Source organism: Canis aureus, chromosome 20 (assembly GCF_053574225.1).
Source record: "Canis aureus isolate CA01 chromosome 20, VMU_Caureus_v.1.0, whole genome shotgun sequence".
Taxonomy (NCBI): domain Eukaryota; kingdom Metazoa; phylum Chordata; class Mammalia; order Carnivora; family Canidae; genus Canis; species Canis aureus.
Window position 1 is genome coordinate 10,053,251 of NC_135630.1, and position 24,534 is coordinate 10,077,784.

Genomic DNA, 24,534 nt, shown 5'->3' on the forward strand with positions numbered 1-24,534 from the left:
GTGTAAATACTTAATATAAACTTCTGGAAAGAGTATAAAGTTGAAATCTGTGGTTTAGAAGAACCTGCAGAAGTCATTCCAGCCAAGTATAGGAGGCAAGGTCTTAGAGTATCACCATTAATTTCATGCCTTCTTGGCTGAAGTTAGTTTTTTTAAACTGAGGATTCATTTATTCAACAAAATTGTGTTGATTAGCTTTCTGGGCCAAGCATGGAGCTGGACACGAGCATACAGGGATAGAAAATGCTTGTTCTATCCCTAGGGTTCTCATGGGCTACCACTGGGGGAAGACTGGATAGTTGAATGCTTCTCAGGAAACTGCAGACGGCGTCATTAAGAAAGGGAAATTCTGATGGCTTCAGAACCAAGGTGTGTCCTAGTCCGGGAACTCTTTTGAACTCATTACTTATAACTTTTTTCCTAAGTCCCCAAACACATCTCAGAAGTCTATATTTTTAAGGTAGGTTGAAAGTCAGTCCTTCCGGTGCTAATTGGAATGTAGAGAGGAAAACCAGAGTGCTGGCTAGGGCTAGTTCTGAGAGTGAAGAATAAGGTACTAGACAACTTTTTGACGTTTTACCATTTCTTGAGTGATTCCATACTGGCAGGTGCGTATGTGTAACATCATTATAGGAGGAAATAGTTGCCTGACTTACCAAGCTGGAGAGTCATATTCAGCAATTTGATTGCATATTATGATGACTTCAGGATTTGGTTAGAAGGTATTTATACCTGATTTTTAGGAAACTACAGTATATGCCCACTCTTACTGACATATACAAGGACCGAGAGATGAATTTTTACTGTCCAGGGTTTTATCTAAGCTTCTTCAACTTCAATGTGCATAAAAGTCACCTAGACTTCTTGTATTTAAATCTGGGGCAGTGCCTGAAATTCTGCATTTCCAAAATGCCTCCAGATAATGCCAACTTTGCTGGTTAAATGGATGGCACTTTGAATAGCAGGGACCTAAGGTGTCTTCATGCCAATGAGAATTCACCTTTTGTAACTTCATCTATTTGTTTGCAGCTGTAGTGATGGTCCTCAACAGCATGAGTGTCAGCTGGAGCGCCCGGATCCAGATTTTCCTAACCTTTTGCAAGCTCACAGCAATTCTGATAATTATAGTGCCTGGAGTTATGCAGCTAATTAAAGGTATGGACTGGAAAGTAAATGCTTTTTAAAATACGTATCTGCTTTTGATCTTTCCTTGCACTAACTTTCGCTTGTCCTAGCAGAATCCCTTAATTAGTCTCGTTTCTGGAACTTAGACTCTACACTGTCATCTAATTGATTTGAAAGACTGCTGCATGGTGGTGGGGGGGGCGGTGCATTGGTATTTACAGCTGAATGGCAGCAAGAGAATTAAGACTGGCCAACCAACAAAATAAAGCATCAGTGAATTCTATCCATATAAACTCTTTGGAGTGAGAACTTGAAGTGGAAAAACAAATCTGCCATTAGTTTTAACTACTGACAACTATACCTCTTACATTTACTTTAAACTAGTTCATTAATATAATAATAATAATTAATAATAATAATAATAATAATGACTAAGGAGAAAGGATATCTGGAAAATAATGAAAGATGACCATAATTCTTTTACTCTATGGCTATAACTGCTTTTACCTTGAGAATAGAGTCTTGACAGAAGGAGAGATTATATGGGAAGAGCATTCCTAAAAACCAAATATTATCTGATAAAAAATGTTGTAAAAACTTAATTTTTATTGTTACATTATCTTTAAAGTAAAACATTCATTTCTATGGATATGTAATATTATTTGGGGGGAGTATTTGCCTAATAGATTTGACTGTTTAAGAGGAAAAGATGAAATGGTTGAAGAGGTGATGTTATTTAGAGTTTCAGTTATTCTAGGGAAGAAGGTACATGTAATTGCTTGAATCCAGTGGAACTTGTTGGAAAAGTATGAGATCCAGGTGAGTTATTTAATTAGCAATGGACTTAACAGTAGAAAATAGGAAAGTGAGATGGAATTGTGAAGGAGTGACATAATTTAGGAATGTTAAGTATTTAATGTTTACATTGATATTGTCCATTCCAGGAAAGGGAATTTATAGAGAAGTGTTATGAAGTTGTAGGAGAAGAATTACACAAAGCAAAAGGAAATGCCCAAATCCAGCAAAATCATCACTGATGGTAGAGGCCTCAAACAATAACAAACATTGAAAGATCCATCACTCTGTAGCTAGGGAAAAGGAGCTGCTATTGTCCATTTACTAATGGAAGATCTTAGAACTCTCCTGGCTAAATGGTTGAATCAAATCCAACAAGTTCAGCCAACTCAGAGTAAACACAATAAAGATTTTAATGCTATGCCCAACACCAAAGAGAAGACATGAGCTTGCTCTTCTAATTCACATTGGCCACCACAGAGCTGGCCTGCTCATTTTATCTGATCCATTATAAATATAGAGAAAATAACCTGTTTTGTTAGTGCTTTCTTTTTCTGGCTAACTCTTCAGTCTTCTCTAAGGAGTTTCTTCCATTTTTGGAAAGTGCAGAGACCCTGAGTCATTGACCCTACTTTAGTTCTAGTTTAGGTTCCAAAAGATGATATACTGTTCCTTAAAACTACGTTTTTTTTCTTTCTTTTTGATGTAAAACTGTAGTCATTTTTTTTTTACCACCTATTTATATATGTATGTGAGATGAGGTGAAGTTTTCCAAACGTTATTTTATTGGAAATTCCTTAAGAGCAGAGATCATAATTTATCTTTTGGATCTTTTTCAACACTTAAAGTAGAATGATTCTTTAATTAATATCTATGCTATCAGTGCTTAATATGAACAGGCTTCCTTTTATAGCTCACCTAATAGAGAAATGCAGTAAGAATATTACCACATTTAAAGTGAATTTTAATATTTTACAGAGCATTTTTAGCAAGTAAATTTACTCTATTAGTACAAAGTGTTGATTTTTCTTTCTCTCTAACTTAATCACAGATTTTTCACATTAATTTGAAACTCCAGGAAGAGAAAAGCTTTACTAATACAGAGTGTGCATTTATTTCCACTCTAATCAGATCCTGAAAACAGTTGTATGTTCTGTATTTACTTATGAGGATTTGTTAAATTTTCCTTTGACTATTATGACTTTCATATTTCTGAGACTTCTGTTATATAGCCAAAATATCCCAGATGTTTAGGAAAGCCTCTCTTTTGTAATACTTTCAAAATGATACTTTTTAGGATTTCTGCTTTAGGACCTGATCTTTAATAAACGTTGGTTTTTCTTACTGCTTATTCAGTCCTGTACTCTTAGAATATTATCTCTTTAGGCCAAGGAGACCACAGGTCATGAGAAAAGAATATTCAACAGATGTTTTTATCTGAGCTCCAGTATTTATATTTCCCTTCAATGAGGCACAGAGATGTTTTAGTAAAACAGGCATTTCTGAATTCACTGTGTCATTTCTTTTAAAATGAACTATATTTTGGAACTGGATACTTTGAGGGAAAAATTATTTAGTGCACAACTCAACCTTCTCTATTTTTTATCTCAAAGCAGATTATATTAATATATATTGTTGTCTGGGCAACCCAGGCAACTACTGAGATTTCAGTGAAGAGAGAGGTTCATAATCACATAGATCATCCACCTCTCCTATCCTTCTTTTATTTCCTTAAGTGAAGACCAATTTTGAAACAAAGTCATATTTCCTGTTTGGGTGATTTCATTTGCCTTTTTCTTCAGAAAAGAGACACAGAAAAGGAGCCTTCAGAAAAGGGTCTGGCTGTGCTCCAGTGAAATTTTATTTACAAAAGAATCTTTGGAAGGGCAGATTTGGTCCATAGGACTTTCCAACCACTGAGGGTATTTAATGGACTACAGGGGAAAACAGAGCAGAAAGAAAGTTAAATGATATGTGAAGGTGGTTCTTGGGTTTTTTGCTACCTCCTCATTGACAGTAGACCTGTGGATATTGTTTTCCAAGTGTAGAGGCCAAGGGCACTCTGCCTCAAGATGTTTATGCCACTTTGACATAAACATTAATTTGAGTTAAAAATAATCAAAACCCAGCAGATTCAGGAAAAGCTCTTTACCTCTCCTCAATTGCCTGCATATGCCCAGAAGAGAGCTATTAACAGATTCCTCTTTACCAAAGAAATTCATCTTACACAATAGGGCAACTTTTGTTTTCTAAAATCTCCTCTTACCTTCCTGTTAATGTTCTTTCTCCTCTTTGTATCCTCAGAAACTCACCTTTCTTCTTAGCTCATGTAACTCATATTGCCTCACTCTCTTTAGAATTTCCATGTCTGTGGGAGTTCCCCATACATATGCTATTAAATTTGATTTTTTTCCTGTTAATCTGTTTCATGTTAGTTTAATTCTTAGTCCAGATAGAAGGACCTTGAAGGTCAGAGGAAATTCTTTCTCCCCGACATGAGCATTATATTATCATTATTTAAAAGAATTCTATCATACTCCTATAAACCATATCTTACAGAATATTCTTTAGCCTTTTTTCATGCTCAAACTTTTTAAAAGTAGAGGCACACTCAAGGAATTGCTTTGCTCTTTGCAATAATTTTATTACAAGAGAAATGTGAAATAGTGTTAGTAGGGATCAATATACTCTTGGGACTCCTCCTCTAGACTGGATACAGTATTAATAGATGAATCCGGCAATGAGCAAGGAGTGAGAAATCTGGACCTGAAACGGTATATATAGTTCATCCCCAACCTTCCCATTTCTTTCTCCATGTTTACAGTTAAAGAATGAACAATAACCAATTCTTTAAAAAGTCCTTAAATCTTTCTGTTGTCCTTGCAGGGCAAACACAACACTTTAAAGATGCTTTCTCAGGAAGAGGTGCGAATATTATGGGGTTGCCACTAGCTTTTTATTATGGAATGTATGCATACGCTGGCTGGTAAGTTGATATCTCTAGATCTAGTGGTTTGTATGGTTTATTAATTCTTTCATGTACTTTGGTTAAGTGCCAAGCAAGGTGCTAGACAAGTGTGAATAGCTACAATCCAGCACAATCTGCTTTACTTGAAGTGAGAAAGATGGTGTGGCTCCCTCTATCAGGCCAATTACTATGTATATGATTTAATGTAAGTGTGACTGAGTCTTTCAGTCAAGTCAACCATTAGATTTAGCCTGATGTTATAAAAAAACAAACACATGTGGGTCTTCATGTTACCAAAAGATCTACTGCAGCCACTAACTCAGAAAACAAATGGGTAATTCTTGGTGCCCATTGCCAGAGCCAACTGCTCCATCCTGGGGAATCCTGAGGGGGGCTAGACAAATAGAAAGTACAGCTCCTGGCTGGGCTTGCCAATGCTGATGCTGAATAAACTCAGATGAACTTGTTGCTAGAGAAGCCAACACCTCAAGTGATGAGGGTTTGGAAAAGGGAAAGAGAGAGATTTATTTCAGATGCTGCCAGCTGGGGCAAGTGGCAGGCTCAAGCCTTAACAATCAACCTCTCTGCCTGTAAGATGGATGCTTAGAGTTTTATAGGGAAAGGTTCAGGGGTAAGTGCAAGAGAGCAGACAGGGTGCATGTAATCATGGTTGGGGTGGGCATGTGTTCAGCCTATGATTATGCATAGGGAAGGGGATGTGTGGGTGTGGTCTTCTAGGCATTCTGTTGCTATCAGGGTTTTTCTGGTCCAGTGGTTAGTATGTTCGGTCATTGTAAAATGTCTCTGTGCCTCAAGAAAGTGCGATAATAAATAAGCACAATGGGTTTTGGTTACAGCTCGAGTTAAGTGTTCTTGTCTATTTCTGGTTTTAACTGTTAGAGTCTACAATTAAGCAAGAGAACTTGCTGACATTAAGAACCAATACAAATCACTTATAAGTCTGTTTCAGTGAGGACATAATAGTGCCATGAGAAATTAAAGATTAATTCTTTGCTGTCAAAAGGCCTTTCACCTGAAGCTCCAAGGTTGTTTGTGAATAGTAATTAATTGATTTTCTCTACTTTCCCATGAGAATGAAATAATTCAGATATAGGAATAAGTAAGATGTTCCCAGGAGGTAAAAATGATACTCTAAAAGCAGGGTAGGAAAAACTAAGATAATGAAATCAGGTATAATAGATAGTTTGTTATATTTTAAAGGCTCTTACAAATTCCTCAAAATTTCCTCAACATTTAAGAACAAAATATGCAGGAAAGATGATTAAAATCACTATGATATGGTATATTTCCTTTGTGTATGTTCAACTGTGATAACCATTCTGGTTGGAGCATTAGAATTTTATATTTATGCCTTATTTTATTCAGAAGCTTGAATAACAATAATCATGGATAGAGTGGGATTTTTTACTAGGTACATTTTATTGCTCTAATATTCAGTGGAAATGACTGTTACAAGAAAGCTACTGGGTAGAAAAGTATTGTTTAAACATCAAAATCATTGTAGTAACATTAAATTTCACTGTTTTGGGGTACTTAGTAGCAATATATCTTTAAAAAATTATTTATGAGCTAATAGTTGTACAGCTTTACCTGTGAGAATGGTCTATGAACATAAAGATAGTATCAGGAAACCACACTAATATAAAAATTATATAAATGCATTTGATATAAATTTTATTTACATCTGCTTCTTTAGTTTTTAGAATCTTTTCTTCCAGTGAATGCATGGAATATAAAGATATATTTCAAAATAAATGAAGTATTTACCTTATTGATCTCATGGAATTGTGAAAACATAGCATTAGAGGAAAATTAGGAGGGTCTAAGAACTTAAAATTTTAACCTAGTTTTTGAAGCAAAGCATGTTTGAAAGGCATTCGAAGATTGTAGCTCTAGGCAGTATAGTGTGGAATATTTGTATATTTGAGAAATATTCTTATAACCATTGTCTGTAAGTATTAATCTTGAACCACGCAGTATATTTGAAGTCTTTTTAGTTTTATCCAAATCACAATGTGGTGCTGGACAGAGAGAAGAACAGAATTGTGATCACAGGGTTAGTAGCAGAATCAACTATTCTATGGCTCTTCAGCTTGGATCAAAGCTCTGGTGCCCTGGGGCAGCAGCCAAGCTACTGGAAGGGTAACCCAGAGACCAGAGTGAAGTGGGGAGGTGGTAAAAGCTTTCAGCTAGAGCCAAGTGTTGGGAGCCCAGCAATATTCAATCAGAAATGTGGAATGTGGAGATAGTCACAAGGGAGATTTGATTAATTCTATTGAATAAAGTTTCTTTTGCCTGTGAGTACCATGCATCTGTTCCCACGGAATCTTAAAATATTCTTGTATCCAACTCCATCTCCCACTACCGGCGCCAAATATTCAGGTCACTAGCATCATGGAGAGCAAATCTCCTCCACTTCTGTAGGCTTTTGAGGGCTGATAGATTTTTCCATTTTTTTCACTCTTTTCATTTTGAATTATCTTATTATCTTGATATCTAGTTTTATTGATGCTGAACCTAAAATGCCACTCTTGTTAAACTGATTTTAAAAAATAATTTAGGTGACATAGATAAACTTTATTTAACAATTCATGAAGTGGGCAGTCTGCTTTCAAGTGTCCAGAGAACTGCAAAATGGGATGGAAGACAAGAAGCTTTTTATAGGAGGAGCTTTTACAGAATTCTTTCAAAGAATAAGGGACAAGGAAAGGAAAAATAGAAAGGAATAAGGAACAAGGAAATAAGTATAGATCCTAGAGTTGGTGTTTGGGGACTAAATGGCCCCATTTCGGGCCTAGACATGTATTTCAATGCTCTGTTTATAGCGAAAGTGGGGTTTACATGAACTTTTGTTTATACTTTTACTCATTTGATCCTTCTCTCTATTCCCTATTTTAAAGAATAGAAAACTGTTTATTTTCTCATGTTCTTAACGGGGGTTCAATTATAGTACTGGAAATGAAGGCCAGGATTTTAAGTGGAATGTTATCTGATACAAGTGTCTTGTGTAGAGACAGATAAGTAACTGCTTTTCTATAACAGGGCTGTTCTGCTACCTGAATGCTGCTTTGTGGATAGGTAGAAATAATGTGGTGGTTATTCTGTGGCCATCAGTCTTAGAGAAAGGAAGCCATGTCTAGAAGAAATAAGCAGTTGGTTCAGAGTTCCAGAGGAAAAAAAAATTAATATCTGATTGAAAATGGAACAAGATGGAGATTAAAAGAGTTCACAGAGAGGGGTATTTATTCCCTTTCCAAATGTGATCCTGCCTCTCTGACCTCTCTCTGTTGTTCACAGTATCATGACAAAATTAGGTGGTGGAGTTATAAATGGGGCACTGTGAATGGGTCTCCACTCCCTGTGCTGCTGCTGTGACAACGTTTGATGCAAACGAAAAGTGTGTGTGTGTGTGTGTGTGTGTGTGTTTGCAAATAAGTCAGACAGAAGCAGCTACTGTCATCAGAACTCAACCACCTAGGGTGTAAGTAGAAGCAGCAAGACCTTTGTTGGCCAAGAGGCCTTGCTCTGTCAGCAATTCAGCTTCTACATGGTGAATCGGAAAAAGACCCTGCCAAAACTTGGGTCTGAATAGAGTAGGCTTTTGGCTATGAGGAGTGCGGGACCTTTTTAGAATGATGAAAACTCCTTCACAGAAACATGATTGGGGGAAAGAAATCATTAACCCAGCCAGGTCACAGAGTTGGGGCAGAGCAACTTTAATATTATTGCCAGTGTCTGCATTCAGAGAGATATGTCTGCCAGTCTTCCTTCTGGCCCAAGGGAACTCAACCAATTTCAGTCCTATATCCTGATCCAAAGCTGAATATTGCTTGGTGGGTTTTTTTTTTTTTTAACTGTGTAATAGAAAGTTTTTCAGTGTCTTTTTTCTCCCTTTTAAATCCTATCCTCAGTGGATTTAGATTTTCTAAAGCACCTGCTGGGATTATTTTGTACCATTGTTGTCAAATCTAATCTAAAGAATAAGCTTCTTTTTAAAATAATTCACATAGTTGGGTACTGGAATGCATTGCCAGCTTTGTGGTGCTTGTTATACACAATTATGGAAAAGCTGAAACAATAGATCTTGTGAACATTCTCTAGAGGCCTTGAGGAGATGTAAAGCAAGGAGAATGCTACAGACTCATTGCTGGAGACTAGGAGAGCATAAAGGTGTATTTCCCACAGGATGTGAATGTTTGGACCAAAATAAGAAGCTTTCTCCTTCACACCCCAACCCTGCCCCAAGCCCTTTCCTTTTCTCTATTCTCTGGAGCTATGGCAAATATTTGAAATTGTGTTCCTTTTTTCACAAATATTTCCTCTCTTGCTGTAAACATTGTTGGAAAAGACCAGTTTCTGAAACAACTGTTGAGAAGGACCTGGATATTTTTGACATGAGAAACTGGGAAACATTTCTGAGTGTGTATGTGTTCTATTTGATATTTTGGGTTTCTTTTTTCTTTCTTTCATTCTCCCCCCACCCTGCATGTTCTTCCTGTATTTCCCATTGCTTTGGCCTTATAACAAACACATGAAATTGCTTAAAGTGCATATCCCAGATATAAGTATTGATTGTTGCTTGCCTTCCTGGTATAACTACAACCTTTATTTTTAGAAACTTACTTTCTAGTCATTAAAAAATATCCTTGACTGCTAACTTTTTAGATCACCTTTCTGCTACTGTTTGGTCAGCTATTCAAATGTTTCTACTTAAGACAGTACTTAAAATATTAGATGTCTTAACCTTGTCAAAAGATAAACTGAAGCAGGGCACCTGGGTTGGTTAAGTGTCTGATTCTTGGTTTCGGCTCAGGTTGTGATCTCAGGGTCCTGAGACTGAGTCCCGAGTCAGGCTCCATGCACAGTGTGGAGTCTGCTTCAGATTCTCTCTCTCTCTCATTACTTGAAATAATAAATTAAATTAAATTAAATTAAATTAAATTAAATTAAATTAATTAATTAATTAAATCCTTAAAAAAGATAAACTGAAGCATATTAAAATTGTTAATTTTAATTAAGAGTTTATTTGAGCAAAAGTTGATTTAATTCGGCAGCATTTAATTTAGCAGATAGAAAGGAGCTCTGAGGACTGTACAAAATGAGCCTTGTATATAGGCAGAAGGGAGGGGAACAAAGAAGTTAGTGTAGGCAATAAAACAGGTTGGTTTTGACAAGGTTACTTTCATTTAAGCAATAGCGGGACTTATCAGGTGGATTACCTAGCTAGTACTAATCAAGTGACTCCTGATTGGCTTAAAATACCATTACTGGGAGAGCAGAAACTATTATTGTCTTGGTTTGGTGTTGGGGGCTTAGCATAAGTAACTCTATTTTGGACTTGCTGTCTAGTTTTTAACAACCATGAACATCGACTTCCTACTTGTGAATTTAGATGGGTTATTATCAAGATGAAATAAGACATAAGACAGGTATTCTCTTTCTTGTTTTAAATTTGAGATACTCTAAGTATGTTAAAGTCTTATTGGGCTAATATTCTAACCAATTGGTTTTAGGTAATAGAAAATTCATATTTATAGACCCAAGCTTCTGTGTACCCATGTAATGGCTGTTTTACCTTCTAAAGAATAATAAGAGAACAGAAGAATATTTTGAAAACATGCCTTTTTTATTTTGTGGAAATGGCCTAGCTTATCAAATGAAATGTCTTTGTCTTTATATGTTTCACTCTTCCATTATGATCCCTTGGTTTTCCCATCTTCACAACTCAGCCATCTATGTATGCTTATTTGAGGATGGAGTCTGCCTCAAATGTATGTCTTAGAACTTTGAAAAAGAACTGTAAGCACTTTAATGAGTCGCCAGCCATCCATTTGGATTAGAAAAATAAGGATGCAAGATGGCAGACATTTCTAGGTGGGATAAGTAGCATCACAAAGTAAAAGAAAGGAATCTGTATTTCTCTAGGGCCATAATTTTAGGGTAATATTTGTAATCCTATGAAACTTGAGAGTGAAATATTGTGTGCCTAGAATGCTTTTTATGTCATGTAAGGAGCCAGAAAAGTGTTTGGAACTTGGGAAACTTTTCCAAAATGTTTTGCTCTTTAGTTATCCACCAATAGTGTAATGATTAACAATGTGTCAAGAAAGCAACTTCATAGTCTTATGATTTGAGGTTATTTGGATGGGCATATACCAGAAACCAGTGAATTGAAAGGAAGAAGTGCAAACTGAGAAACTGTTATCTTTGATACCATTGTCAGTTCTACTTGCCCTTTTCTGTTTATATATGGCCAATTCCCTAAAACCGCGAAATGCTATTGTCAGACTTCTCTTGCCCTGCAAGCTCTGATTGACTTGTCAACACAACAAAAATCTGGATTCCTGGAAGCCAAAGGCCATCTGGTACTTAAATTCTGTTCTTATGACTCCTGCTGCACTTTGCACTGCAAAATGATAAAGTGTTGCTCACACCCCTGTGCTCATGTGGTATACTCAGTCTGGAATGTTCTTATACCACTTCACTAGGGCTTGATGTTAAGCATTTCTGAAGACTCAACTTGAATGATGCCTTCTCTAGAAAAACGTTCTGACTTACCAGTCAGGGTTAGACCTCACCCCTGACTCTCATCGTGCTCTGTGCATGCTCCGGCACTGCTGCTTGTGCTGTGTTGCACTATTCTATTGGCCATTCTATAAACTATGAGCTCCTTGAGAAGAAATACTGTGGATTTCCCACTTTGTTTGCCCCAGTCACTGAAACATGATAATCTCCTATATTGCTGGGAGTGAAAAAAATGAGAAAAAATTGTTTGATAGTAAACATACACCTACCTCATGACCCAGTGATCATATTCTGAATATATGCTGAAGAGAAATGATTGCATGGTCCGCAACAAAACATGTACAGGCATATTTGTGGTATCTATTCATAACAACTCTAAGTTGAAAGCAATCCAAAACCATCAACAGAATATATAGTGTAATAATATGATAAACAGCATCAATAAAAATAATGAATTATTGCTACATATAACAGCATGGATGAGACTCACAAACAAAAGTTGGGGAAAAAAAGCCAAATACAAAAAAAATAATTATTGTATAATAGTAATACAAACAAATATTAGTTTATTGTGATGAAACAAGTAAAACTAATTAATCAAAGGTGATAAAAGTCAGACAAATAGTTGCCTTTACAAAGGAATGAAAGAGAGTATTGGCTGCTAAGGGCCATAAGGGAATCTTCTAGGGTTCTAAGAATGTTTTAAATCTTGGTCTTGTAAGTTCCATAGGTGTATAAATATCTAAAAATTCATCAAGGTGTAGATTAAGATTTGTGCACTTTACATTCATATGTTATACCTATATACAAATATTTTAAAAAATAACTATACATAAGGTTTAATAGAAAAATGATTTGTGGGAGCTTTGATTGTTGGAGATTTTTATCTTACAATAAGTATTTGTTTTTAAATTTTTTATAATTCTTTTTATTATTATTATTATTTTTTAATTTATTTTTTATTGGTGTTCAATTTACTAACATACAGAATAACCCCCAGTGCCCGTCACCCATTCACTCCCACCCCCCGCCCTCCTCCCCTTCCACCACCCCTAGTTCGTTTCCCAGAGTTAGCAGTCTTTACGTTCTGTCTCCCTTTCTGATATTTCCCACACATTTCTTCCCCCTTCCCTTATATTCCCTTTCACTATTATTTATATTCCCCAAATGAATGAGAACATATAATGTTTGTCCTTCTCTGACTGGCTTACTTCACTCAGCATAATACCCTCCAGTTCCATCCACGTTGAAGCAAATGGTGGGTATTTGTCATTTCTAATAGCTGAGTAATATTCCATTGTATACATAAACCACATCTTCTTTATCCATTCATCTTTCGATGGACACCGAGGCTCCTTCCACAGTTTGGCTATCGTGGCCATTGCTGCTATAAACATCGGGGTGCAGATGTCCCGGCGTTTCATTGCATTTGTCTCTTTGGGATAAATCCCCAACAGTGCAATTGCTGGGTCGTAGGGCAGGTATATTTATAACTGTTTGAGGAACCTCCACACAGTTTTCCAGAGTGGCTGCACCAGTTCACATTCCCACCAACAGTGTATGAGGGTTCCCTTTTCTCCGCATCCTCTCCAACATTGGTTGTTTCCTGTCTTGTTAATTTTCCCCATTCTCACTGGTGTGAGGTGGTATCTCATTGTGGTTTTGATTTGTATTTCCCTGATGGCAAGTGATGCAGAGCATTTTCTCATGTGCATGTTGGCCATGTCTATGTCTTCCTCTGTGAGATTTCTGTTCATGTCTTTTGCCCATTTCATGATTGGATTGTTTGTTTCTTTGCTGTTGAGTTTGATAAGTTCTTTATAGATCTTGGAAACTAGCCCTTTATCTGATATGTCATTTGCAAATATCTTCTCCCATTCTGTAGGTTGTCTTTGAGTTTTGTTGACTGTATCCTTTGCTGTGCAAAAGCTTCTTATCTTGATGAAGTCCCAATAGTTCATTTTTGCTTTTGTTTCTTTTGCCTTCGTGGATGTATCTTGCAAGAAGTTACTGTGGCCGAGTTCAAAAAAGGGTGTTGCCTGTGTTCTTCTCTAGGATTTTGATGGAATCTTGTCTCACATTTAGATCTTTCATCCATTTTGAGTTTATCTTGGTGTATGGTGAAAGAGAGTGGTCTAGTTTCATTCTTCTGCATGTGGATGTCCAATTTTCCCAGCACCATTTATTGAAGAGACTGTCTTTCTTCCAATGGATAGTCTTTCCTCCTTTATCGAATATTAGTTGCCCATAAAGTTCAGGGTCCACTTCTGGATTCTCTATTCTGTTCCACTGATCTATGTGTCTGTTTTTGTGCCAGTACCACACTGTCTTGATGACCACAGCTTTGTAGTACAACCTGAAATCTGGCATTGTGATGCCCCCAGATATGGTTTTCTTTTTTAAAATTCCCCTGGCTATTCGGGGTCTTTTCTGATTCCACACAAATCTTAAAATAATTTGTTCTAACTCTCTGAAGAAAGTCCATGGTATTTTGATAGGGATTGCATTAAACGTGTATATTGCCCTGGGTAACATTGACATTTTCACAATATTAATTCTGCCAATCCATGAGCATGGAATATTTTTCCATCTCTTTGTGTCTTCCTCAATTTCTTTCAGAAGTGTTCTATAGTTTTGAGGGTATAGATCCTTTACATCTTTGGTTAGGTTTATTCCTAGGTATCTTATGCTTTTGGGTGCAATTGTAAATGGGATTGACTCCTTAATTTCTCTTTCTTCAGTCTCATTGTTAGTGTATAGAAATGCCACTGACTTGTGGGCATTGATTTTGTATCCTGCCACGCTACTGAATTGCTGTATGAGTTCCAGCAATCTTGGGGTGGAGACTTTTGGGTTTTCTATGTAGAGTATCATGTCATCGGCGAAGAGGGAGATTTTGACTTCTTCTTTGCCAATTTGAATGCCTTTAATGTCTTTTTGTTGTCTGATTGCTGAGGCTAGGACTTCCAGTACTATGTTGAACAGCAGTGGTGAGAGTGGACATCCCTGTCTTGTTCCTGATCTTAGGGGAAAGGCTCCCAGTGCTTCCCCATTGAGAATGATATTTGCTGTGGGCTTTTCGTAGATGGCTTTTAAGATGTCGAGGAATGTTCCCTCTATCCCTACACTCTGAAGAGTTTTGATCAGGAATGGATGCTGTATTTTGTCACATGCTTTCTCTGCATCCAATGAGAGGATCATATGGTTCTTGGTTTTTCTCTTGCTGATATGATGAATCACATTGATTGTTTTACGGGTGTTGAACCAGCCTTGTGTCCCAGGGATAAATCCTACTTGGTCATGGTGAATAATTTTTTTAATGTACTGTTGGATCCTATTGGCCAGTATCTTGTTGAGAATTTTTGCATCCATGTTCATCAGGGATATTGGTCTGTAATTCTCCTTTTTGGTGGGGTCTTTGTCTGGTTTTGGAATTAAGGTGATGCTGGCCTCATAGAACGAATTTGGAAGTACTCCATCTCTTTCTATCTTTCCAAACAGCTTTAGGAGAATAGGTATGGTTTCTTCTTTAAACGTTTGATAAAATTCCCCTGGGAAGCCATCTGGCCCTGGACTCTTGTGTCTTGGGAGGTTTTTGATGACTGCTTCAATTTCCTCCCTGGTTATTGGCCTGTTCAGGTTTTCTATTTCTTCCTGTTCCAGTTTTGGTAGTTTGTGGCTTTCCAGGAATGCGTCCATTTCTTCTAGATTGCCTAATTTATTGGCGTATAGCTGTTCACAATATGTTTTTAAAATCGTTTGTATTTCCTTGGTGTTGGTAGTGATCTCTCCTTTCTCATTCATGATTTTATTAATTTGAGTCTTCTCTCTCTTCTTTTTAATAAGGCTGGCTAATGGTTTATCTATCTTGTTAATTCTTTCAAAGAACCAACTCCTGGTTTTGTTGATCTGTTCCACAGTACTTCTGGTCTCGATTTCGTTGAGTTCTGCTCGAATCTTTATTAACTCCCTTCTTCTCTTGGGTGTAGGATCTATTTGCTGTTTTTTCTCTAGCTCCTTTATGTGTAAGGTTAGCTTTTGTATTTGAGTTCTTTCCAGTTTTTGAATGGATGCTTGTATTGTGATGTATTTCCCCCTTAGGACTGCTTTTGCTGCATCCCAAAGATTTTGAATGGTTGTATCTTCATTCTCATTAGTTTCCATGAATCTTTTTAATTCTTCCTTAATTTCCTGGTTGACCCTTTTATCTTTTAGCAGGATGGTCCTTAACCTCCACGTGTTTGAGGTCCTTCCAAACTTCTTGTTGTGATTTAGTTCTAATTTCAAGGCATTATGGTCTGAGAATATGCAGGGGACAATCCCAATCTTTTGGTATCGGTTCAGACCCGATTTGTGACCCAATATGTGGTCTATTCTGGAGAAAGTTCCATGTGCGCTTGAGAAGAATGTGTATTCAGTTGAGTTTGGATGTAAAGTTCTGTAGATATCTGTGAAATCCATCTGGTCCAGTGTATCATTTAAAGCTCTCGTTTCTTTGGAGATGTTGTGCTTAGAAGACCTATCGAGTATAGAAAGAGCTAGATTGAAGTCACCAAGTATAAGTGTATTATTATTTAAGTATTTCTTCACTTTGGTTAATAATTGATTGATATATTTGGCAGCTCCCACATTCGGGGCATATATATTGAGGATTGTTAAGTCCTCTTGTTGAATAGATCCTTTAAGTATGATATAGTGTCCCTCTTCATCTCTCACTACAGTCTTTGGGGTAAATTTTAGTTTATCTGATATAAGGATGGCTACCCCTGCTTTCTTTTGAGGACCATTCGAATGGTAAATGGTTCTCCAACCTTTTATTTTCAGGCTGTAGGTGTCCTTCTGTCTAAAATGAGTCTCTTGTAGACAGCAAATAGATGGGGCCTGCTTTTTTATCCAGTCTGAAACCCTGCGCCTTTTGATGGGGTCATTAAGCCCGTTCACGTTCAGAGTTACTATTGAGAGATATGAGTTTAGTGTCATCATGATATCTATTCAGTCTTTGTTTTTGTGGACTGTTCCACTGAACTTCTTCTTAAAGGGGAATTTTAAGAGTCCCCCTTAAAATTTCTTGCAGAGCTGGTTTGGAGGTCACATATTCTTTTAGTTGCTGCCTGTCTTGGAAGCTCTTTATCTCTCCTTCCATTTTGAATGAGAGCCTTGCTGGATAAAGGATTCTTGGTTGCATGTTCTTCTCATTTAGGACCCAGAATATATCCTGCCAGCCCTTTCTGGCCTGCCAGGTCTCTGTGGAGAGGTCTGCTGTTACCCTAATACTCCTCCCCATAAAAGTCAGGGATTTCTTGTCTCTTGCTGCTTTAAGGATCTTCTCTTTATCTTTGGAATTTGCAAGCTTCACTATTAAATGTCGAGGTGTTGAACGGTTTTTATTGATTTTAGGGGGGGATCTCTCTATTTCCTGGATCTGAACGCCTGTTTCCTTTCCCAGATTAGGAAAGTTTTCAGCTAGAATTTGTTCAAATACATATTCTGGCCCTCTGTCCCTTTCGGCGCCCTCGGGAACCCCAATTACACGTAGGTTTTTCTTCCTCCGGCTGTCGTTTATTTCCCTTAATCTATCCTCATGGTCTTTTAATTGTTTGTCTCTTTTTTCCTCAGTTTCCCTCTTTGCTATCAACTTGTCTTCTAGGTCACTCACTCGTTCTTCCACCTTGTTAACACTCGTCGTTAGGACTTCTAGTTTGGATTGCATCTCATTCAATTGATTTTTAATTTCTGCCTGATTAGCTCTAAATTCTGCAGTCATGAAGTCTCTTGAGTCCTTTATACTTTTTTCTAGAGCCACCAGTAGCTGTATAATAGTGCTTCTGAATTGGCTTTCTGACATTGAATTGTAATCCAGATTTTGTAACTCTGTGGGAGAGAGGACTGTTTCTGATTCTTTCTTTTGAGGTGAGGTTTTCCTTCTAGTCATTTTGTTCAGTGCAGAGTGGCCAAAAGCAAGTTGTATTGGGAAAAAGAGAAAAAGAGAGGAGAGAAAGAAGGAAAGAAAAGAGAAAGAGAAAAAAAAGGGAAGAAAAAAACCGAAAAAAAAAAAAGAAAAGAAAAAGAGAAAGAAAAAGAAAGGAGAAAAAAAAGGGGGTGGGGGAAGGAAACAAATCAAAAAGCAAAACAAAACAAAACAAAACAAAAAAAAAAAAAAAAAAAAAAAAGAACCACAGGGGAGTATCTTCTGATTCTGTGTACTTTAAGTCCCTTGGCTTCTCCTGGAAGTTGTCAGTCAGTCTAGCTGGTCTTCTGGGGGAGGGGCCGGTTGTGCTGATTTTCAGGTGTTAGCAGTTGGGGGAGCTGCTGTGCCCCTGCCTGGTGCAGGGCTCAGTGGGGGTTGTTTACCCCGCGAGGCCGCAGGAGGAACAGCCCCAGTGGCGGGGCCGCTCTGGAAACCTGGATTCAGCTCCGGAGCTCTCCGTCTGCAGGGCCTGGAGGCTCCGGGCGGGGCCGCTGATGTGCTCAGCTGGGGCAGGAGCGTCCTCGCTGTCCTGGGCCCTCCCGGCCTCTGCCTGTCCCGGGGGAGGCGGGATCCTGGGCTGTGTCCCGGCGCCCTGTGCTCCGGAGCCTGCGCTGGTGGATTCGCGCTCCCGCCCCGCAGCCCCCTCCGCGGAGCCGCCCCCGAGCCCCCCGAGCTGCTCCGGGTCCCGCCGTGCGCGCTGCAGCCCTTAGGGAGCTCGGGGCGCATCTCCCGGGGCGCAGGTGCCTGTTAGTGTCCCCGGGAGCCCGAGGGCATCCCCGCCCTCCCGGGTCCTGCTCCACCTCCCCGCGAGCCCCTTTCCCCCGGGAAGGTCGGTGCAGCTCCTGCTCCTCCGGGACGGGGCTCTCCTGTCCTGGGGACACTCGCCCCGGCCTCAGCCCGGCTCCTCGCGGGCCCCTCCCCCTTGGAGGCCTTTTGTTTCTTTATTTCTTTTTCCCCGTCTTCCTACCTGGATAGAAGCGCGAACTCTTCTCACTGTAGCATTCCAGGTGTTCTCTCTTTAATTCTCAGGCCGAATTCATAGATTTTCAGGATGATTGGAAGGTTTTCTAGGTAATTTGGTGGAGACAGGTGATTTGGGGACCCTACTCTTCTGCCATCTTGCTCCTCCCCCTCTTTATAATTCTTATTTTGATTGTAAATGTTTGGATTATAATCATAAGATGTATTGATAATTCATAATTCATTTCATCTTTTTAGGTTCTATCTCAACTTTGTTACTGAAGAAGTGGAGAATCCTGAAAAGTAAGTGGCCATATTTAATCTGAAATATTTGTGAGGAATAAAATGTAAGGTTATACAGTTGAAAAAGCAGACCCAGAAGGTACTTCGTGTGGGCTAATTTAACTTTAGCATTATCATCATCATCATCAAAATTTGTTTGACTTTACTCTAAATTAGATGTAAATAACTTTATTATATATTCTACATTTAACACTAACTCATCTGATAACCTGAAAGTATAAAATAATAAAGTTATATTTTAGGTAATCCATTTTATAAAAGCCTATATACAACTTAACGTGAACTTTCAGCTGTCCACAAATGTTCCATAAGACATGAGCTCCAGAAACTGATTATTTCTAAAAATTCATGAGTTTTTTCATAACTATTCAATTAAAGATAACAATGTATTTAATAAACAATTAGTATGGAAGCCTAGAAGTAACTGTGGAATACTTAAAGCTTGCACATTTTAGTAGCTGGAAGATTGCTTTTACTTTTTGTGTGTTAGGTAATACTTTTGATGGTTAGGTAATTTGATGATGATTTACATAATGTTCCTAAATTGAATTATTTTTAATCAGAACTTAGACAAATGAATTTTGTGATTTGCATAAAAACATTTGACTTTATACAGGAAAGCAACATAATCTATGGGCAGAAGAGGGACATTTTTAGAAGTGCAATGTAAGAAATGGACTGAATTACAAAGTAGTTTCACTCATCTGGCAGTTATTAAACATCTACCATGTTTCAGTCATTGTGCTAGGAACTTCTTATATGATGAATAAGACTTGTATTCACAATTTTGTGGTCTAGTCAAATGTGTAAACAAATGAAAGTAACGTAGTATGATGCTATAATAGATTACTCAGTTTGACAGAGAGTAAAGGAAGAAATACTTAACTCTGTCTATGGGGATGTGCTTATTATATAGATTCTCAAATAATTAACAGGTGCTTTTAGGTAAAAAAGAGTGAGAAAGCATGAGAGTGATAAAGAGAAAAAGAAAAAGGGAGAAAGATGTCCCAAAACTGGGGGCACCTGGGTGGCTCAGGTCATGATCCCAGGGTCCTGGGATTGAATTCTGTATCAGGCTCCCTGCTCAGAGGGGAGCCTGCTTCTCCCTCTCCCTCTGCCTCTCCTCTGCTTGTGTTCATGCTCTCTCTCTCTTTCTTTCTCTCTCTCTCTGTGTCAAATAAATAAAAAAAAATTAAAAAAGGAGACATGTACAAAGGTCAGTATGAAATTGCCTAGGTATCAGAGAATAAGCTCAAGTGTTCACAATTCACATTAAGGTAGGCAAAGAAATTCTGGCACTAAGTATATCAGGAGGTAGTAAGCCAATTGGATCTGGCCAAGTACCGGGGTCATCAGCATTTTGAACAAGGAAACCAACAATTGAGGTTAAAATGATGTTTCATACTATCTGATTCAACTGTTATGCAAATCAATATGTAATTTAAACATGTGAAAGGGTTATTTTATTGAGAAATACGAGAAATTTAGGACAGTACTCTCCTATTTATAACTGGAATTGTGGTAGAGAACATTCACTTAGCAGGAACTAGTCTCTTTTAGCATTATTTTGAAATAAGCCACTTTATGACTCTAAATCTATTGATTACAGAAATAAATAGGTTGCCCTGTTTTTACTGTTTTTGAGAATAGTGTGTAAGTGGTAACACAGAGAACAGATTGCTCTTACTAGATTATATATATATATATATATATATATATATATGTAGGTACTGAATTTCCATTGTATAAAAGAGATTACAATGGTTTATGTCTTTTAAGTCTAAAGAGCCCAGTTACTAAAATCTAATATCAAAGAATATTTCTTATGGAAAAAAAAATGGCAAGCTGTAGGTTTGTGGATGGAACCTATAATGTGACATTTGTTATATGGTACATCAGTGGCATAGTTTAGATTTTCTTGTAATGGTATTTAGCAGTTTAAGTATAGTTTTATTTGCTGTATATATAATACTATTGTATATATTAAACTATTTTAAATTATTTATGCCATGATTACCCTGATCTGAAATTCTGATGTATTCTGTTCCATATTTCTGAACAGTATGCCAATCAAAGATTCTCTCTCTCTCTCTCTCTCTCTCTCTTTCTTAATTTAAGGGCCTTAGTTTCACACATTGATAATGTCTATGATTTAATATGTACAACTACGAAAGAACAGTGTTGTATTGACTCAGTGTTTTTTTGTTGTTATTGCAAAGAAGTTTCCTCATCTCAAAAAAGTGAGGTTAATTATAGCACTTACCTCACTGAGTTGTGGTAATGAGTTAATATGTATAAAATGTTTAGATTAGTGACTGTACTTTTTAATCTCTATATAATTGGTTGTTGTTATTATACTCATATTCCGATTTTAAGAACAACATAAAATCTTACTCATATAAGAGTATTTCCTCGGTTACAATATCCTAAGGAATTCTCCTTCTTCAGTATGTTTGAAAGAAATATGAAAAATTTTTTCACACCATGTTGAAGCCTGTTCCACCATCTTTCAGCACTGAAATTGAATATGCATTTTATGATCTCTCCTCTTCTTTTGTACAGATTTCATTTAATTTTTTAAAAAGATTTTATTTATTAGAGAGAGAGAGAGAGAGAGCACAAAGGAAGAGGGAGAAGCAGACTCCCACTGAGCAGAGAGCCCAATGGTAGGCTAGATCGCGGGACCTTGAGATCATGACCTGAGCCAAAGGCAGACTTTTAACTGACTGAGCCACCCATGAATCCCTAATTTTTTATATTTAGAAAAAATAAATATGTACTTAAAGAAAAAAAACCATAAGATATGAGAGTTTCATAATAATTTAAAAGTAACTATCAAAATTGATTTAGACTGATTATCATCACTGGTTATGCCAGATGAAATATTTTCATTTTTTGGAAATCATAATTCTGCAAAATTCATTATGTATTTCTAGAATACTTTTAATTTGATATTTTAAGGTCTTAAACTAAGAAATTTCTCAGGAGAAATTAAGTAAGAATCTATGGAATTTTAGGTCAAGATAATTAGTAACTACTAAGACTTAAATTGAAGAAAGAAATCTCTGGAACCTTTCTGTTCGGCTGTACTAGATACTCCAATATTCAATTTTTACCTGAAAGATTCTGTATAAAACTTAGTTAATATGTTTTATCTTCTCAAAATCAGAATATGAGAAATCCACAAAATCCCCTTAATGGAAAGCAGAGATTAAATTTGTACTGTGTACTTATCAATGGAAGAAATTCAGGATTTTAACTAACTTATTCAGTGTCTTAATTTTAAAAACAATATTTCCCTATAATGTCAGCAATCAGTCCAGGTCTCTTAAAACTGAATCTTATTTTTTAAACACAAGCAACAATTTGGGAAATATTTGTGGTTGAACATAGAGAACAGGTGGTAAAATTATGTGAACCTCGTCCAGATGTGTAATTTGTATGATTTTGTAGGTAGATACAGCTCCAAACTATCTTTAGTTACAAGGGAGAATAATTATAATTCCATCTCCTTTGTGACATGCCAAGATAAATGTGTTTCCCAATCAGTCACGGGTGCATGTGTCCAGGTGTGCTGCAACGTGTAACTTTCTGGCAGCTGGTGAAATGAATCATCAGCTGAACATACAACACCTTTTACTATCCTCCTCCACCTAGGCAATAAAATTTTGCTAAAATTGTGACCTAATAGAAAAAGTGGTCATTAATTTAGATCACTGAAAATAACAATGTGATTTAAAATACATAGAATGTAGAATAAGGTTTCATGCTCACAATTGACTACCCTTTCCATATAATTTAATTTCAGTGGAATTCTTTCAAATTATCTAATGTCACTCTATGGAGTAATTTCAGGACTGCTATTATGAACATGACTTAGGGAACAGTTCCTTTAAGTGCAGTAACAAGTGAGGGGTAAACTGGGAGATGAATAAAATCAAATAACTAGCTCATGATTTCTTTTATTATTATCTCACTTTCTCTTTAAAGCTTGCAAAACACTAATCTTAAAAATTGGAGCAAAATACCTGCTATAGGATTGCATTTATAATGCTAAAAATGTTCTCAGTGTCTTTTTGTGCTGTTTTCTTCTCTAAGAGTAGCTTTGGATCTATGGAAGTAGGAATCCTTTAAGAGGAATTTAACATATTTATGTAAAATGACAGTAATTATCATTGAGATTTTCATAGCATTCAGTAATTATCTATAGCATGGTGGTTGACTCCGTGAGAGTAAAAATAGTATTTTGAGGAGCAAGAATGTCCAAAGGTTGGACCATAAAGATGAAAGAATCTCACTGAATTTAAAGTGTCTTCCCATCAAATGAAATGCCTGGTAGTAGTAAGGATCGCTAATATGTACTTTGTTTTTAAAAACCAAAGTGTTTTTCTTTGCAAATATAATGAGTTTTGCCTATGACATTACTTGTATGGCAACTGTGCAATCTATCATTGTTCCCAAAGTTACACAGTGCAAAGAACATATCATTGAGATGTATAATGTTTGTAATCCTGCTCTGCGATTGATCAATCATGTCTTGGGTTGATGAAAGCCAAGAAATGAATTGCTTTACTTTGACCTTGGGGGTCTGAGATTAGTCAGTTTGTCTATTAGACTTGTTCCAGTGTTCTTTTCACTTCATTTATTCCCTCTGTCTTGAGGAGTTGGAAATAGTAGACTTGGTGGAAGTCAGTAAAGCTTGATACCATCAGTCATTTTTTAAAGAACAGGCTATCAACATGGTCTGAGTAATCAACTTTAATAGAAGGTTTAAATAATCAGAGTGTCATGTTTAATTAATACTTTGTCTGCTTCCAATTTATATTAATTGATGCCTGAAAGTCATCACACCTTGTCCCAACGATAGCTTAGAAGAGGAGTTTGACTTGAGGAAAATGCCCGAAGACCTTGAAGGTGGTGTGATCGATCAGACCGGTTCATAAATGATCTATAATCGTGTTATTTGCATTCAGCTCAGATACTGCCATCTTACATTCTTAGTATATGTGTTTCTATCCTCATTGATTTGTATTAAGTCAGTCTAAAAGATTTTCTTAGTAACATTATACTGTTTTATGAGGCCGGTTGCTTATAGGACATGTGAGACAGTTAACCTGATTAAAAACACAGCAAAACAAAACAATCTAAAAGCTTGCCTGAATGTGTTGTAGCCAAGTTGCATGACAGAGCGTTAAAGGTTGATTTGAGGTCTTTTATTTTGCATTTTGGCACTTTAAGGATGCAGTTTTCTGTGAGAGACAAATCTTCAACTTTATGTACTTTGTAGCTTCCTAACTTAGCAGTTGCTGGAAAATAGCGTATAATGTCTTGACTATGTATGTGTAGATTACAGCAGTATTATGTGTCATGATTTTTTTATGACAATGCAGTGCTATCTGCATTCTTAGAATATTTCTAAAGTTTATTTTACAAATACTAAAGTGATATATGTTCTTAAGGAATGCAAACTAATTTTCACAGAAAATTAGCTCACTGCAAATAAATACATATAGAAAAATCTGGATTATTAAGCAGAGTTAATTTGTAAAAGTATTTACTAAATGAATTTCTTCAAAATGATGTCTCCTGATTGAGTTAATTTATAAAATTGAATTTATATATCCAAGTTACAAAGATTTCTTTGGCAAAATAAGACATCTCTTTACGAATGACAGGAATTGTTAGAATTACTTAATATGTGGCAGTGCTTCTCTTCAATCATTGAAATTATTATACCTAAATTCAAATCATTCTATTTTGTGCATTTCTTCTGGAAATACGTGTAAAAAGTTTGGCATATCCATTTTTAAATATGTTTCAAATATGTGTATGATTGTACTGGTTTAGCCACTGATATCACAGGGATGGT

General features: G+C 36.8%; 1 protein-coding gene across 2 annotated transcripts in view; it reads left to right on the forward strand.

Annotated features, from left to right (window-relative positions):
* SLC7A11 (solute carrier family 7 member 11) overlaps positions 1 to 24,534 on the forward strand; it is an 83,421-nt gene that overhangs the window by 15,372 nt on the left and 43,515 nt on the right. For both annotated transcript variants that reach the window (XM_077861017.1, XM_077861018.1), the window contains exons 4-6: positions 1,030 to 1,155; positions 4,807 to 4,906; positions 18,621 to 18,665. In XM_077861017.1, the coding sequence (XP_077717143.1) occupies positions 1,030 to 1,155; positions 4,807 to 4,906; positions 18,621 to 18,665 (271 nt within the window). The remainder of the gene's footprint in view (positions 1 to 1,029; positions 1,156 to 4,806; positions 4,907 to 18,620; positions 18,666 to 24,534) is intronic.